This window comes from Tasmannia lanceolata, unplaced genomic scaffold (genome assembly GCF_043159265.1).
Source record: "Tasmannia lanceolata isolate RefF3 unplaced genomic scaffold, GAP_Taslan_0.1 ptg000024l, whole genome shotgun sequence".
NCBI classification, from domain to species: Eukaryota; Viridiplantae; Streptophyta; class Magnoliopsida; order Canellales; family Winteraceae; genus Tasmannia; species Tasmannia lanceolata.
The window spans coordinates 6,259,464-6,273,161 of NW_027518701.1; the positions used below are offsets into that span (position 1 = coordinate 6,259,464).

General features: G+C 42.6%; 1 protein-coding gene across 1 annotated transcript in view; it reads right to left on the reverse strand.

Annotated features, from left to right (window-relative positions):
• The window catches only part of LOC143857134 (uncharacterized), a 43,848-nt gene that overhangs the window by 15,025 nt on the left and 15,125 nt on the right, over positions 1–13,698 (reverse strand). The window contains exon 4 of the mRNA XM_077367452.1: positions 13,481–13,593. Within this exon, the coding sequence (XP_077223567.1) occupies positions 13,481–13,593 (113 nt within the window). The remainder of the gene's footprint in view (positions 1–13,480; positions 13,594–13,698) is intronic.

Consider the following 13,698-nt stretch of genomic DNA (forward strand, 5'->3'; position numbering starts at 1 on the left):
GGGCTATAAAAAGTGTACTAAGGGCAAAGGTGGGTAGTTTTTACGCCACAACAGAAGAAGAAGAGGAGGAGGAGGAGGAGGAGGGGGATGAGGACGAACCGATGGAACCACCTTCGCCTAGGCGTAAGGGGAAAGAAGCTGTTGTAGAACCGAGTGGGGCAAAGATGAAAAAGAAGGGTCTTGTAGGGGGTTGAGACATTTCTTTGCACCACGAACAACCCCTGGATCCCAGCCAAGCATTAAGAGTGCTTTGGCAACAAAACAAACAGTTGGCATGCTTTGCTATGATGCCAACCTGCCTTTCAATGTTGCCAATTCACCAAATTGGCAGCCGATGTTTGATGCCATAAATGTTGTAGGCTCTGGTTATAAGGCGCCTACTTTTCACGATTTAAGGGCGGCATATTGAAGAAAACTGTAGAAGAAGTAAACAACTACATCGGGGAAATTAAGAATTCATGGAGAACTAGTGGTTGTAGCATTATGGCCGATGGATGGACAGACACCAAACAACGTGCCTTAATTAACTTTTTGGTGTACTGTCCTAAAGGAGTAGTTTTCCTAAAATCCATTAATGCATCCGGCGTAGTGAAGAATGTTGATGCGTTGTTCGCAATTTTTGATGATATTGTTTTGGAAGTAGGTCCGGAAAATGTAGTGCAGTTTATAACTGATAGTGAGCAAAGTTATAAAGCTGCTGGGAAGAAATTAGAAATCAGATATGCCACCTTCTTCTGGTCCCCGTGTGCAGCCAATTGTTTAGACCTAATCTTAGAGCACCTAGGCAAACCAGATGTGTTTCCTCTAATAGGAAGCACAATTGACAGGACCCGAAAGGTTAAGGGGTTTATCTAGGGGTGGCCAACCGGTTCGGTTCTCGGTTCTCGGTTCCTTTTTTTTCGGTTCTCGGTTCTCGGTTCCATGAACCGTAAGAACCGAACCGAACGGTAGTACACAGTAGGACCGAACCGAACCGGACCGAACATAATCGGTTCGGTCCGGTTCGGTTCTTCGGTTCTAATGGCTAATTATTAATTATTAATTATAATTTATAAAAACTTTTAATTAAAGTTATAATATAAGTTACTTTCTTATTATAAGAATAGTATTAACTATTACTTATTAATATTATAAGTAATTTATATTATTAAGTATATGTATAATAGAAATATAAAAATATTATATATATATATATATATATATATATATTCAAAGTTCGGTTCTTCGGTTCCGGAACCGAACCGAGAACATTAGACCCGGAACCGAACCGAATAATTTCGGTTCTTCATCAGTGGAACCGAACCGGACCAAAAATATTTTTTTACAGTTCGGTTCCGGTTCGGTTCTTCGGTTCTGGTTCGGTTCTGGCCGCCCCTAGGTTTATCTACAACCATGCAGGTCTACTGAACTTGATGAGACAAAAATTCACAGGTGGGAGGGGCTTGTGTCTTCCTGCGTTGACCAGATTTGCTACAAATTTCATTAGCATACAAAGTCTGGTGCTTCATAGGAAAGCCCTACAACAGATGTTCGTGCCTGGTGAGTATGTTGCTAGTAGATTTGTTCGACATTAATTGAGTGAAGAGATCGTGACTACAGTGTTGGATAAACAATTTTGGGACAACTGCAAGTATATTTTAAACATTGGCGAGCCACTGGTGAGGGTGTTGCGTTTGGTAGACCGGCAAGACAAACCGGCGATGGGTTACATATATGAGGCCATAGATAGGGACAAAGAAAACATCAAGGTTAGGCTAAGGAACAAAAATTCAGATTATTGACTAAAGATGGGACAAACAACTTTACAGTCCCCTCCATGCAGCGGGATACTTTCTTAACCCTGCTCTTTTTTCAGTCCTACTTTCTCCAAGCATCATATAAAGTCACCCGAGGTTTAATGGACTGTTAGTCGACTAGTACCTGATGAAGGTACGCAGGACACCATCACTAGTCAGATTGAGAACTATCGGGAGTCTACCGATATGTTTGCAATGAAGATGTCAATCCGCAACCTAAGCAGATTGGGACCAGGTATATTGGTTTGTGCATTTAATGAAGTATATTTCATTTAAAATTTCCCCAAGTAAATGCTTAACTATTGTTTACTTTACAGTTGCATGGTAGAACTAGTTTGGAAATGGCGTCCCGGACTTACAGAGTTTCGCCGTCAGAATTCTCAGCCAAACCTGCAGTGCTACTGAATGTGAAAGGAAATGGAGCACTTTCGAGCACATCCACTCAGCAAGGAGAAACAGGTTGGAGCACCAGAGGTTGAATGACTTGGTGTTTGTGTCCATTACAACCTCAAGTTTAGAGAAATGTATGCTACTTAATTGAATTGGAATTAATCTTCTAATATTTCACCTCTTAAGTTTAGATTTTAAGTAGTACTTACTCATTTGTGTTGGACATTCTTTTCAGGGACTTAAACAGAAGATCTTCTACCACTAGCGACCCACTGAGTATAGATCACCTAGCGGAAGATCGAGATGTTATTCTAACGCCAGACGACATTGGATGGGAAAATATTGAAGCGCCTTCTAGAGTTGCTGCGGCCGACGAAAACGACGCAAACCTTGAAGACACTCCCCCACGAGGTGGTGGTGACGACGATGATGAGGGCTACCAGTTGGTTGAGTATGATGATTAGGGGTGTCAATGGATCCAGACGGTCCGATGGATCGTCCGAATCCGAACGTTAATGAACGGGATCTAAACATATGAATAGGATACATGGGCATATTCGGATCATCAAATCTGGGATCCGAAAAATTTTGGATTGTGTATGGGCACGCCACAGATGCCCATTGGATAGTCACGATCCGAAATGGTTTACAAAAATACCCTCCACATTTTGTTAATGCTAACCGTTCTGTGAAGGGTATTTCGATCAAAACCTCTCTTATCACTTAATGAATCGGATGGGAATGCGATTTCACTTATTTCAGTCATTTCATTTCATACTTTCACGAAGGAAAAGAGAGAGGGGTTTTGTTCTTTATGCATCATCTTCTTTGATAATAGTTATACATTATATTTGTGTATGTAATTTTGATTAGTTTTATTGTTTACAAGCATTATTATACATATAGATTGAACATAGATAAAATTTTAATTTAGTTGAAGAAAATGCATAGAGACACTAATAGTGGACTGCCATTCCATCTCTTTTTAAAAAAAATAAAAAAAATAATTGTATACTTAGCTTAGTGGGACATAATAGGACACTCCGATGGACGGTCAGAATTAAAATGGATTGTGATCGTGACGTGGAAAGTAGGATCCGAAGAACAATCCGACTCCGACCCGACTGATAAGGAATTTGAATGGATCATGACTGTGACATAGGTGGATCCGACTCAAAGTGGATCCGTTGACACCCGTAATGATGATCCTCAACCAGACGATTCACCACCATCCTGATTTAGATTTAGAGATGATCTGAGATGTGGCTGACAGTAATTTAGAGATGTATTTGGCTTTTTTTCTTGTATGTTCTACTTTTTTATGCCTTAGCTGTAGTAAACTTTATTTTTTAAATAATAAAGATGTCATTTAGTTCATTTAAGTGATTCTTATATTTTTCTAACAGTTTTTATTTTTTTGGATTTTTTCATATTTTTAACTACTTTTTTTTAAAATTCCCCTCGCCAGAGTGGAACGAAAAGTTTCGAACGAAAGGCCGAACGAAACGGGCAAAACACCGAAACATTCCGTTCCAGTAGCCAAAACGAAACGGTAACCGGAACGGAATTTATAACTTAGGCGGCCACACAAGGTTAGATAGAATAAAAAATGAAGACATTCGTAAAAAGGTGAGGGTGGCACCAATTGAGGAGGAGATGAGAGAGCACCACTTAAGATGGTTTGGAATTTGGATATATCCAACGTAGGCCTTTGGATGCTCCGGTGAGAAGAGGCGACTCGTGATGGAGTAAAAAGAGGTAGGGGCAGACCGAAAACAACTTGGGTAGAAACAGTGAGGAAAGACTTGATAGCTAGGAACATGAGAACATGACCTTGGATAGGATAGAATGGAAGAAAATGATCCACGTAGAAGAACCCAACTAGAACCAGGATTAGAGCCGGGTAGATTCCTTTTACTTTCTTCATGAATTTTTTCTAAAGGATTCATTTTAGCCGACCCCAACTAGTTTGGGACAAAGGCTTAGTTGAGTTGTGTGTGTGTGTGCGACTTGAAGAGAATATATGGCCTTAAGAAGTATCCTCATGCCTGGTTCAGAAAGTTTAGTGATGTGAGCCAATCTAATCACTCTATATTGTGTTGTGATTCAAAGTCTGGAAGGACTATTCTTGTGGCATATGTGGATGACATAGTCATCACAGGTAATTATGATAAAGGTATTGGATATTTTAAGACATTTCTTCAACAAGGGTTTCGCACCGAAGACTTGGGAAAGCTTTGGTATTTTCTTGGTATTGAAGTTGCCCGATCTAACAATGGAATAAACTTATCTCAAAGAAAGCATGTTATGGACTGGAGGAGACATGACTATTGAGGTCAAGGCCAGTTGAGAATCCAATGGATCCGAATACTGCACTCTGACAATCAGGGAGAGTTGCTTGAAGATTTGAGTAGCTAAGATTTTTAGTATCGAAGTTGAACTACTTGAATATTCCCAGACCTTTTTTTTTGTAAGGAGCAAGGTGAGTCAATCTATGAACTCTCCTAGAGCTCCTTAATGGGAAGTCGTAATACGAGTTTTGTGGTATCTTGAGAGAGGCCCTCAACATGGTGTACAAATCTAATGGGCACTTATAGATTACAGGGTTTACAAATGATGATTGGGCTCCCCGGTTTCAATTCTCCCTCCCTTATTTCATTCATTTATTTAAACCAAACACCAAAATTGGGCTGAATAGAAAGAGGATGATCAACTAGCTGATTAATCTAGAGTGGAACTAAATCACCCACCACTAACTGTTCTCTATCTAGAAGCCGATAAATCTAGAGCTAAACTGAATCAGCTACCACTAACTCTTCTTGCTCTACTCCTTTGCCAAAGCATCAGCCATCTCATTTGTTAAAACAAGTTTGTGTCAGATGAGGGGATTAATTCTACAGTACAAATGGAGATTAGAAGTTTGGGATTACCGAGTACCTGAGACTTTGTGTTCAAAGATGCCATTGGAGCTGTGGGAGGTTTTTTGGTAGCGTGGGATTCAGCGGTGTTTGACCTAATTGATTATTGGATAGGCACTGTCTCAGTTTCAATCTTAAGAAAATTTGTGATTGGCCTACATGGACTTTCATTGGGGTTTATGGGCCGGTGATCTAGGAGAAAAAAAAACACTTTTGGAAAGAACTTTCGGAACTTAGTGGGAGATGGGAGGACCCGTGGTGTATTGGAGGGGATTTCGATGAAATTAGGACAATTGAGGAGAGGTTGGGTTGTAGTAGGGTGAACCACCACATGTTGGCGTTTGCAGACTTTATTGCAATCCATGAATTAATTGATCTACCTATTTTGAGAGCCCAATTCACTTGGTCTAGGAGCATGAGTCGAAGTAGGATTGACAGATTCTTAGTGTGTCCTAGATGGTTGGACCCAAGGAAGCAGGATTCTTCCCTGGGAGTGGGGAACCTTGATTCCCAGCTTCTCGAATCTGAAAAAGGAATCTTCTCAAATCCCCAAAAACTGGGAATCCCGGATCGGATTCGCCTGAAACCCGATTCCCACTTTTGGGAATCACGGTTTATGATTCCCGGGAAATCTGATTCCCACTTATGGCAACCGCGGTTTATTGTTATGAGAAACGCGATTTCCCGGCGATTCCTCAAAGATTCCCAACTCCCCAGCGATTCCAGGCGATTCCCCGGCGACTCTCCGGTGACACTCGGTAACTTCACGAATCCCGCTTCCGACCATCCCGGGAGCCTTCGATTCCCGCTACCGATTCCCGTTTTGATTCCCGCTTTCGATTCCCGCTATGGCAACCTTGGTTGGACCTCTTACCGGACTTGTTTCAAAAAGCCTTAGTGCATTCAGTGTCGGATCACTGTCCTACGCTAGACTTAAACTCTTGAGGTCCTCAACCATTCAGATTTAAACTATCATGGTTGCACTGCCCAAAGATGGAAGAGAAATTGGGAGAGTGGTGGCCTAGTGCCAAGGTTGATGGCCCGGCCGATGTTGTGATTGGTTCAAAGCTCTGTCTTTTGAAAAGAAAATTCAAAGCCTGGAGTTTGGAAAAATCCAAAGAAGCCAATGAATAAAAGGAGTGTTAGCAGAAGTATATGTGTGCCTAAGGGAACTTTAGTCTTTGTACTCTTTTCTTTTATATAAATACATAAGTGAGGGGGATAGATCCCCAACTCACGCATTCTCTTCACTCTCCTCGCTCTCAACATGGTATCAGAGTCCTAGTATTTTGGTGCCCTAGGGACCACCATTAAAAGCCACTCTTGCTTCCTTCTTCGTCCCTCCACTCATCTTCTTCCTCTCGCTGTCGTATCCACTCCTCTTCTTCCTTCAATCGCAACCCCACACCGCCCCTGTAATTTCCTCACTCGTAACCCCAACACCCCCACGATTACCAACACTCCAACACCACCCTTAATCGCACCCTGCGATTAACCAACACTCCAACAACCACTCTTAATCGCACCCTGCGATTAACCAACACCCCAACACCACCCTTAACCGCACTCTTCGATTAACCAACACCCAACACCACCCTTAATCGCACCTTGCGATTAACCAACACCCAACACCACCCTTAATAGCACCCTGTTATTACGCAACGCCCTGTGATTAGCTCCACCACCACCCTTAATTCGTACTCTGCGATAAACAACCCCCCCCCCCCCCACACACACCAAATCGCACTCTGCGATTACCGTAAGCGCCACTCTATCTGCCACTCGCTGCCCATTTTTTCCTCCCTTTCCAACCCTCCCAATAGGGTTGCAACCCATTCATTGTTAAACCCCTACTTTTTCTACTTCTTTTTATTTAACCCTTAACACTTATTTCCTAGTTCATACCCTTCTTCTTCAGGATCGAAATCCTATTTGTGTCGCTTTTATTCCTCCCGCGGCTCCGATCCACTTGATGGTATTATGTCTCTTTTTCCTACGGGTCTTCTTCGGGGCCGTGATTTCCTCTTTGGGCTCGTCTAGTGGCTCTTCCTTCTTACTTGCCTTGTCGTTGTTGCGGTTGAGAGTTTTCTTATCTCTTTGTCTCTGTGGATCCTCCCGTCATTGAGGATCCCTCTCTCGGCCCGACTCTTGAGGTCCGTGACACTCGACCACCTCCGGCTCCTTCTTCATCTACCCATTCTCCTTCGGTGGAGGGTTCATTCCAACCGATAACTACAGTTAAACTAGACGGGTCCAAGAGATATGGGAGCAGGATGATGCTCTCATTCGCACCCTTCCTGTAGAGCATGGCCCCTCATATAGCTGGCACCATGATGTGCCTTCCGACATCCAAGCAAAAGTCTGGGACCATACAGTTATCCTATATTCTGGGATTGACAACTTCGCCCGCATTTCAGCCACCTATTCGCAGTAGATGCCCCTTACATCTGATTTGGCTACTGCCGCTCGACAGCGGGAGCAGCTCCGCATCGTTCACTTCCTCGAGGAATTGGGCCCTGACTTTCTGCCTCTCCGACAGCAAATCTTCAGCTCTAGTTTTATGTCATCTCTCATGGAGGTGTACTCGCGTGCCCCAGCAATGCCTCTCCGGTGATTCTACTTAGGATGTCTCTATTGATAACTCTGCCTTGCTGCTTATGATATTGGTGATCGTTCTATCAGTGGTGGCGGTACCTTTGACTGTGGTCGGGGACGTAGCACTCGCGGCAGTGGCCAAGATTTTGGTGGGGGTTGTGGTACTGGTGGACGTGGCCGACCCTTTTGCACTCGTTGTAGGAGGGAGTGACATCATGTTGACAGTTGCAACGCTCCACATCCCCCGAGCTACGTCCGCCTCCGGAGCCTCGTTCAGGCCGCTCGGCACACCTTTATGCTCCTGGCCCTCCTGATGCATCGGCTTCTTCCATCGCCAGCCCAACGGCTCCTGCTGACGGTTTCTTTCTCTCGTGCTAACTATAAGGAGTTTCAATGCTTATGATTGAGCAATCGCCCACCTAGTGCAGGTTTTCCCCAGCCAGGTAGTTCTTCTACCTCTCTTCTCACTAGTTCAAGCTCCTGGATCATTGATTCCGGTGCATCAAACCATATGACAGGTAATTCTCCATACCTTAGCTCATTTCGGCCTCTTCAGTCTAGCTCTCATTCTATTACTCTTGTTGATGGGAGCACTACCCCCATCTTTGGTATTGGTAGTATCTCTTCCCACCCTGGACTTACCTTATCCTCAATCTTGCGTGTTCCTAAGTCTCCATTTAGTTTACTTTTGGTTAGCCAACTTACGAAAAATCTTAACCGCTCTATCTCATTTTCTCCTTATTGTTTGTTTCACAATCTCTTGACTGGGAAAACGATTGGTTTGGAAAGTGAGGTGGATGGGCTTTATCGTATGGACTGTGGCCCCTCCAGTGCCATTTTGCACAGCTCCATCGACGCCTATCAGTGGCACTGCCGCCTTGGTCATCCCTGCCCAGAGCGCCTACGACAGACATCCATTGTATCTACGACCCCCCCCCCCCTCCCGCGCCTCAGCCATTTCAGTGCAAGGCCTGTGAACTTGGAAAACACCATCATGTGCCATTTCCTCCTAAGCTTGTTAGTCGGGTCTCGCACCCTTTTGAGTTAGTACACTCCGATGTATGGGGTCCCTCGAGGACCACCTCACTTTTTGGATATTGATACTTTATTGTCTTTATTGATGACTTATCTCGTATGACATGGCTCTTTTTACTTAAAGACCGCTCTGACATCTTCCTTGCTTTTCGCACTTTTCATGCAGAGGTCACTACTCAATATAATTGCACCCTTAAATGTTGGCGTACTGATAGCAATTGGGAATATTTTTTCTAAATCGAACGGATTTCAGGAATTCCTCTCTACTCATGGCATCCTCCGCCAATCTTCTTGTGCTTACACCTCTCAACAAAATAGTATGGCTGAGAGAAAATTGAGGTCTTTACTGCATGTGGCTTGCACCCTTCTCCTTCAAATGCGGGTTCCTAAGCTCTATTGGACTGATGCCATCCTTACTTCATGCTTCTTAGCCAACAGGCTTCCCCCCTCCGTTCTTGGTGCCATTCGTCGTGCTACATCCTCAGCACGATCCGTTTCCTCTCACCACTAGGGTGTTTGGTTGTGAGTGCTTTGTTCACAACCTTAGTCTTGGCCTAGATAAATTGGATCCTAAGGCCAAACGGTGTATCTTTCTGGGTTACTCTCGTACTCATAATGGTTATCGATGTCACATCCACGGTAACGTCGATCCTTTGTCTCTACCGATGTTACCTTCTTTGAGTCCGAGCCTTATTTTACTGCTCCTCTAGAGGGTAGTAAAGCAGCCCTTGATTCGAAGATCCCTCTTCTTGTTCCTTTTCTTCCAGATCCAGTGTCATCTCCTTCCCCTTCCTTGCAGGTGCCAGTGGATCCTTCCAGATCCAGTGGCCTCTCCTCCTCCTTCGTTGCAGGTTCCTACGGATCCTCTTTGTCCTCCTCCAGCTGCAACAAAGACATCAGAGACGTTCAAAGTCAACTAGATGTGAAAAATGCATTTCTTCATGGAGAGATCACTGAGGAAGTTAACATTGAGCAACCTCCAGGGCATGTTGCTCGGGGGGAGATGTCCTCCTCAATGTGTCGCTTGAGAAAATCTATCTCTGGACTAGAACAGTCTCCTAGAACGTGGTTTGAGAGATTTAGTGAGGCTGTCATGCGGTTTGGCATGAAGTAATGTGTCATTGATCACTCCGTCTTTAGCCATCAATCTATTGCTGGATGTGTTCTCTTGATCGTTTGTATTGATGATGTTATCATTACTGGATGTTAAAGCTACGCCTCTATTCAGATCTGTTTTAGACTATGACCTTTGGGATGGGACGAAGTGTGCAATTGGCGTAGTCGGAAGTAAGAAGAACAAGTCGAGGATTGAACGCCGTCAACCACTGATCAAATTAACCTTTGAATCCACGAAGGGTGCTCGTCGAATCCACGAAGAACAAATAACACTACTACTTTCTCTAAAAGAAGAAAGAAGAAGCTTTTCTTAAAATTCAAAACAATTGTAAATCGTGCCACAACCCATGCACGTAGGCATATAAATAAACTATATTTTCCAATTCGAAACAAACTCCTCATATCCTAACATGACTCAACTACTTCTCCTACTTCTAGGAAGACTCAAATACCCAAACCCCTAATTTACTAGTACTCTTTACAAAGCAATAAAAAATCCTAACAAGTTGCAGCATGTAACGATGTGTAGTCTTTTTTCTTAGACTCTGGAATTGGATAATCATGCTATAGAGACATTGCATCGTGCCTCTAATAGGCAAGAGTTTTTAAATTTTAAAATACTTCTCACCATGGAGGTTTGGATACGTCATTCCCCTCCACTCAAAAAGAACTCGACCTCGAGTTCATTAGTGATGACGTCGTAGCATCTCCAACCTCAAAGATCTTGACACGCCGATGCTTTTATTTTTCTGCATTGTACTTAGCTTTAGGCTCAATAGGCTTCTTTTGCTTCCTTTTTATGCCGTCTCGTATCACTCTCTTCTTGGATTTGGCAAAGAATTCTTTTACCATCAAACATGATTGCCCCTCCAATTGAGAAGCTTTGAGGTCCTTTTCATCCGCCAATGGTTGAAGTGCATAACTCTTGTTGTTTTGGCGAACAACGAAGACATTATCTCTTCCCTTATGAATTGAATCCCTGTAAAATTGCCAAGGCCTCACCAACAAAATATGGCATGTATCCATATTGATAACATCACATAGAATTTCATCCTTGTAAGTACCAATTTCAAAAGGAATACGACAATGTTCGGTTACCTTTTTTTCGTTACCCTTTGAAATCCAACCGAGCTTGTAGGGAGTAGGGTGTTTCTCTGTCTTTAACGAGCTTCTTCACCATGTCCTTTGATGCGTAATTCTCCATGCTACCTCCATCAATGATGACGTTGCAAACCCTTTCTTTGACCATACACAAGCATCTGAAGAGATTGTTGCGTAGCGTGGGCTCCTCTACTTTTGAAGTGCACATAACACGATGTATCACCAAGGATCGTCCAGGAGCACAAGTAGTAGAAATGGGATCGTTCTTATTTTCTTCCTCTTCATGCTCTTCTTCATTTTCTTCATGTTCGTCGCCAACAACTAGATTTGTAGTATGCCGGCCACGTTTGGGACACTCATTGGATTTGTGACCCAATTGGTCGCACTTGTAGCACACAATCTGCTGCTCGAACTGGGACTCATACGGATCCCATAGCGGAACTTGGGTCGTTGTTGAAGTAGAAGGAACATCTCCGAGTCCTCTTCCTCGTGTTGGGAATGCTTGGGCCGACTTGCTTACCCCAACAAGAGGATCCAAAACCACCTTCTCTTTTGCTATCTGAATAGTTGTTTGCGGTGTCTCTACCACAGTTTGACTCTCATAAAAATCCCTCTGGGACGACCCGTTGAGCATGGTCTCAACTTTTTCCACCATCTTTATTGCCTCAGATAGTGTCCAAATTGGGTGGAGACTGGAGAGTGATTTCATCATGGATTGCCTGACAAAGACATCCTTTATAGCGTGCCACTCGTTGTGCCTCGGTCTCCGAAATATACTTTCTAGACAAATTTTAAAAAGCTTTTCTTAAAATTCAAAACAATTGTCCATTTCAAAAAAAAAAAAAGAATCCATTTCAAAAAAAAAAATTCAAAACAATTGTAAATCGTGCCACAACCCATGCACGTAGGCATATAAATAAACTATATTTTCCAATTCGAAACAAACTCCTTCACATATCCTAACATGACTCAACCACTTCTCCTACTTCTAGGAAGAATGAAATACCCAAACCCCGAATTTACTAGGAATATTTACAAAGCAATAAAAAATCCTAAAAAGTTGCAGCATCTAACGACGTGTAGTCTTTTTTTTTAGACTCTGGAATTGGACAATCATGCTATAAAGACATATTGCATCATGCCTTTAATAGGCAAGAGTTTTTAAATTTTAAAATACTTCTCACCATGGAAGCTTGGATACGTCAGCAATAGTGTGGAAATTAAGCAAAAGGTTATTCAAGCCTGGGATCCACATGAGCCTGGGCTTGTGAAATTTAATTGTGATGGCTCTAGCTTGGGGAATCCAGGCCCGGCTGGGATTGGGGAGCCTTAAGAAATGAGAAAGGGGAGATTGAATGGGCTTATGCAAGCCCTACAGGTGTGGCAGATGCTACGGAAGCTGAGGTGAGGGCAGTGCGCCAAGGTTTGAGGCTTAGATAGTAAAGCTTTTGATAATGTGGTCGTAGAAGGGGATTCTTTGAACGTAATTCGATGGCTCAAGAGTACTCAGAAGCCGCCGTGGAGATTTGATAATTTGTTTGACAAAATATTTGATTTGGTGGGATCCTCCTCTATTGCCTTGCGCCGTTCTGCCAATGAGATGGCGGATCACCTCGCTAAATCTGGAGTCTTCGTGAAATCCTTAGCGCTTTATGATTCTCGTCACCCTTGATTAGCTTTATTGTTGTTAGTATTTCTCTTTTGTTTTGCTCTCTCGCTTTGCCCGTCTTCTCTGCTTCTTAATAATATTGGCTACCATTTTCAAAAAGATCTACAGCACAAATCTAGTATCTCCATAATAATTCTCACCAACCTCAAAGGTCCCAAGGATTCTCTTTGTGCCCATGAGAGGATACTTTTCGAATTCGAATCCCCAAAGAGCGCGTGCCTCTACTTCATTTGAATCACATTCACCAGGTTTGTTTATGTTTATAGTGCAAACAAGGGTTTTCGTTGTATGAAACACTGAAACATATATTTTAGATGGAGACACTTGTGATCAGCCCACCACCATACAATATGAGCAAGATGGCCCTCATGCCAAACCGAAGTTTGTTCTATTGTGAATCAGCCATTCTACAAGAGACTAGTGAGTTCCATTAGTGGATGAACACCATATCAAGGGCCCTAATCATCATAGACATATGCCATGTGTACTTAGGGAGGTGAGAGACCAAAACCAAGCATTATTAGAAAATCCCACTAAAACCTATCTGATCTATCTATTCATATGCAAAAGATGGTTTTTAATGTACCGAGTTGCTTGCATGACAGGCAATGCCAATTTTGTAATTTTTCAAGCGACGTGTCACTTGTTATTTTTACTTTTTTTTTAATATTTTTTCCAACTTTGAATCGGATGTTTTTTTTTTCTTTAATATAATATATTTACCTATTCGAAAATATATATCTCCTCAGTAAGAATTCATTTAAGTTGCATTGAATTGGAATCAACGAGCATTGAGAAATCATGAGAAAACAAAATACCATCAGTAGGATTTAAACTATTCATATCCTCAATAGGCATACCTGAGAGAAATTAACAATGACAGGAAGGATATGTGCTTCACAATCTTGAGGTTCCAACAACTTTCCAAGTGCCGCACACCCCTCAACAGCTAACAACCGTACTGAATCTTGATCTGAAAGGCAGCAAATTTAATATATACATTGTTAGTAGTCATATAGAGAAAAGAAAAAAATTAGGGAACAACAATTAAAAGGTAAAAGCAGAAAGAAAAAGCACT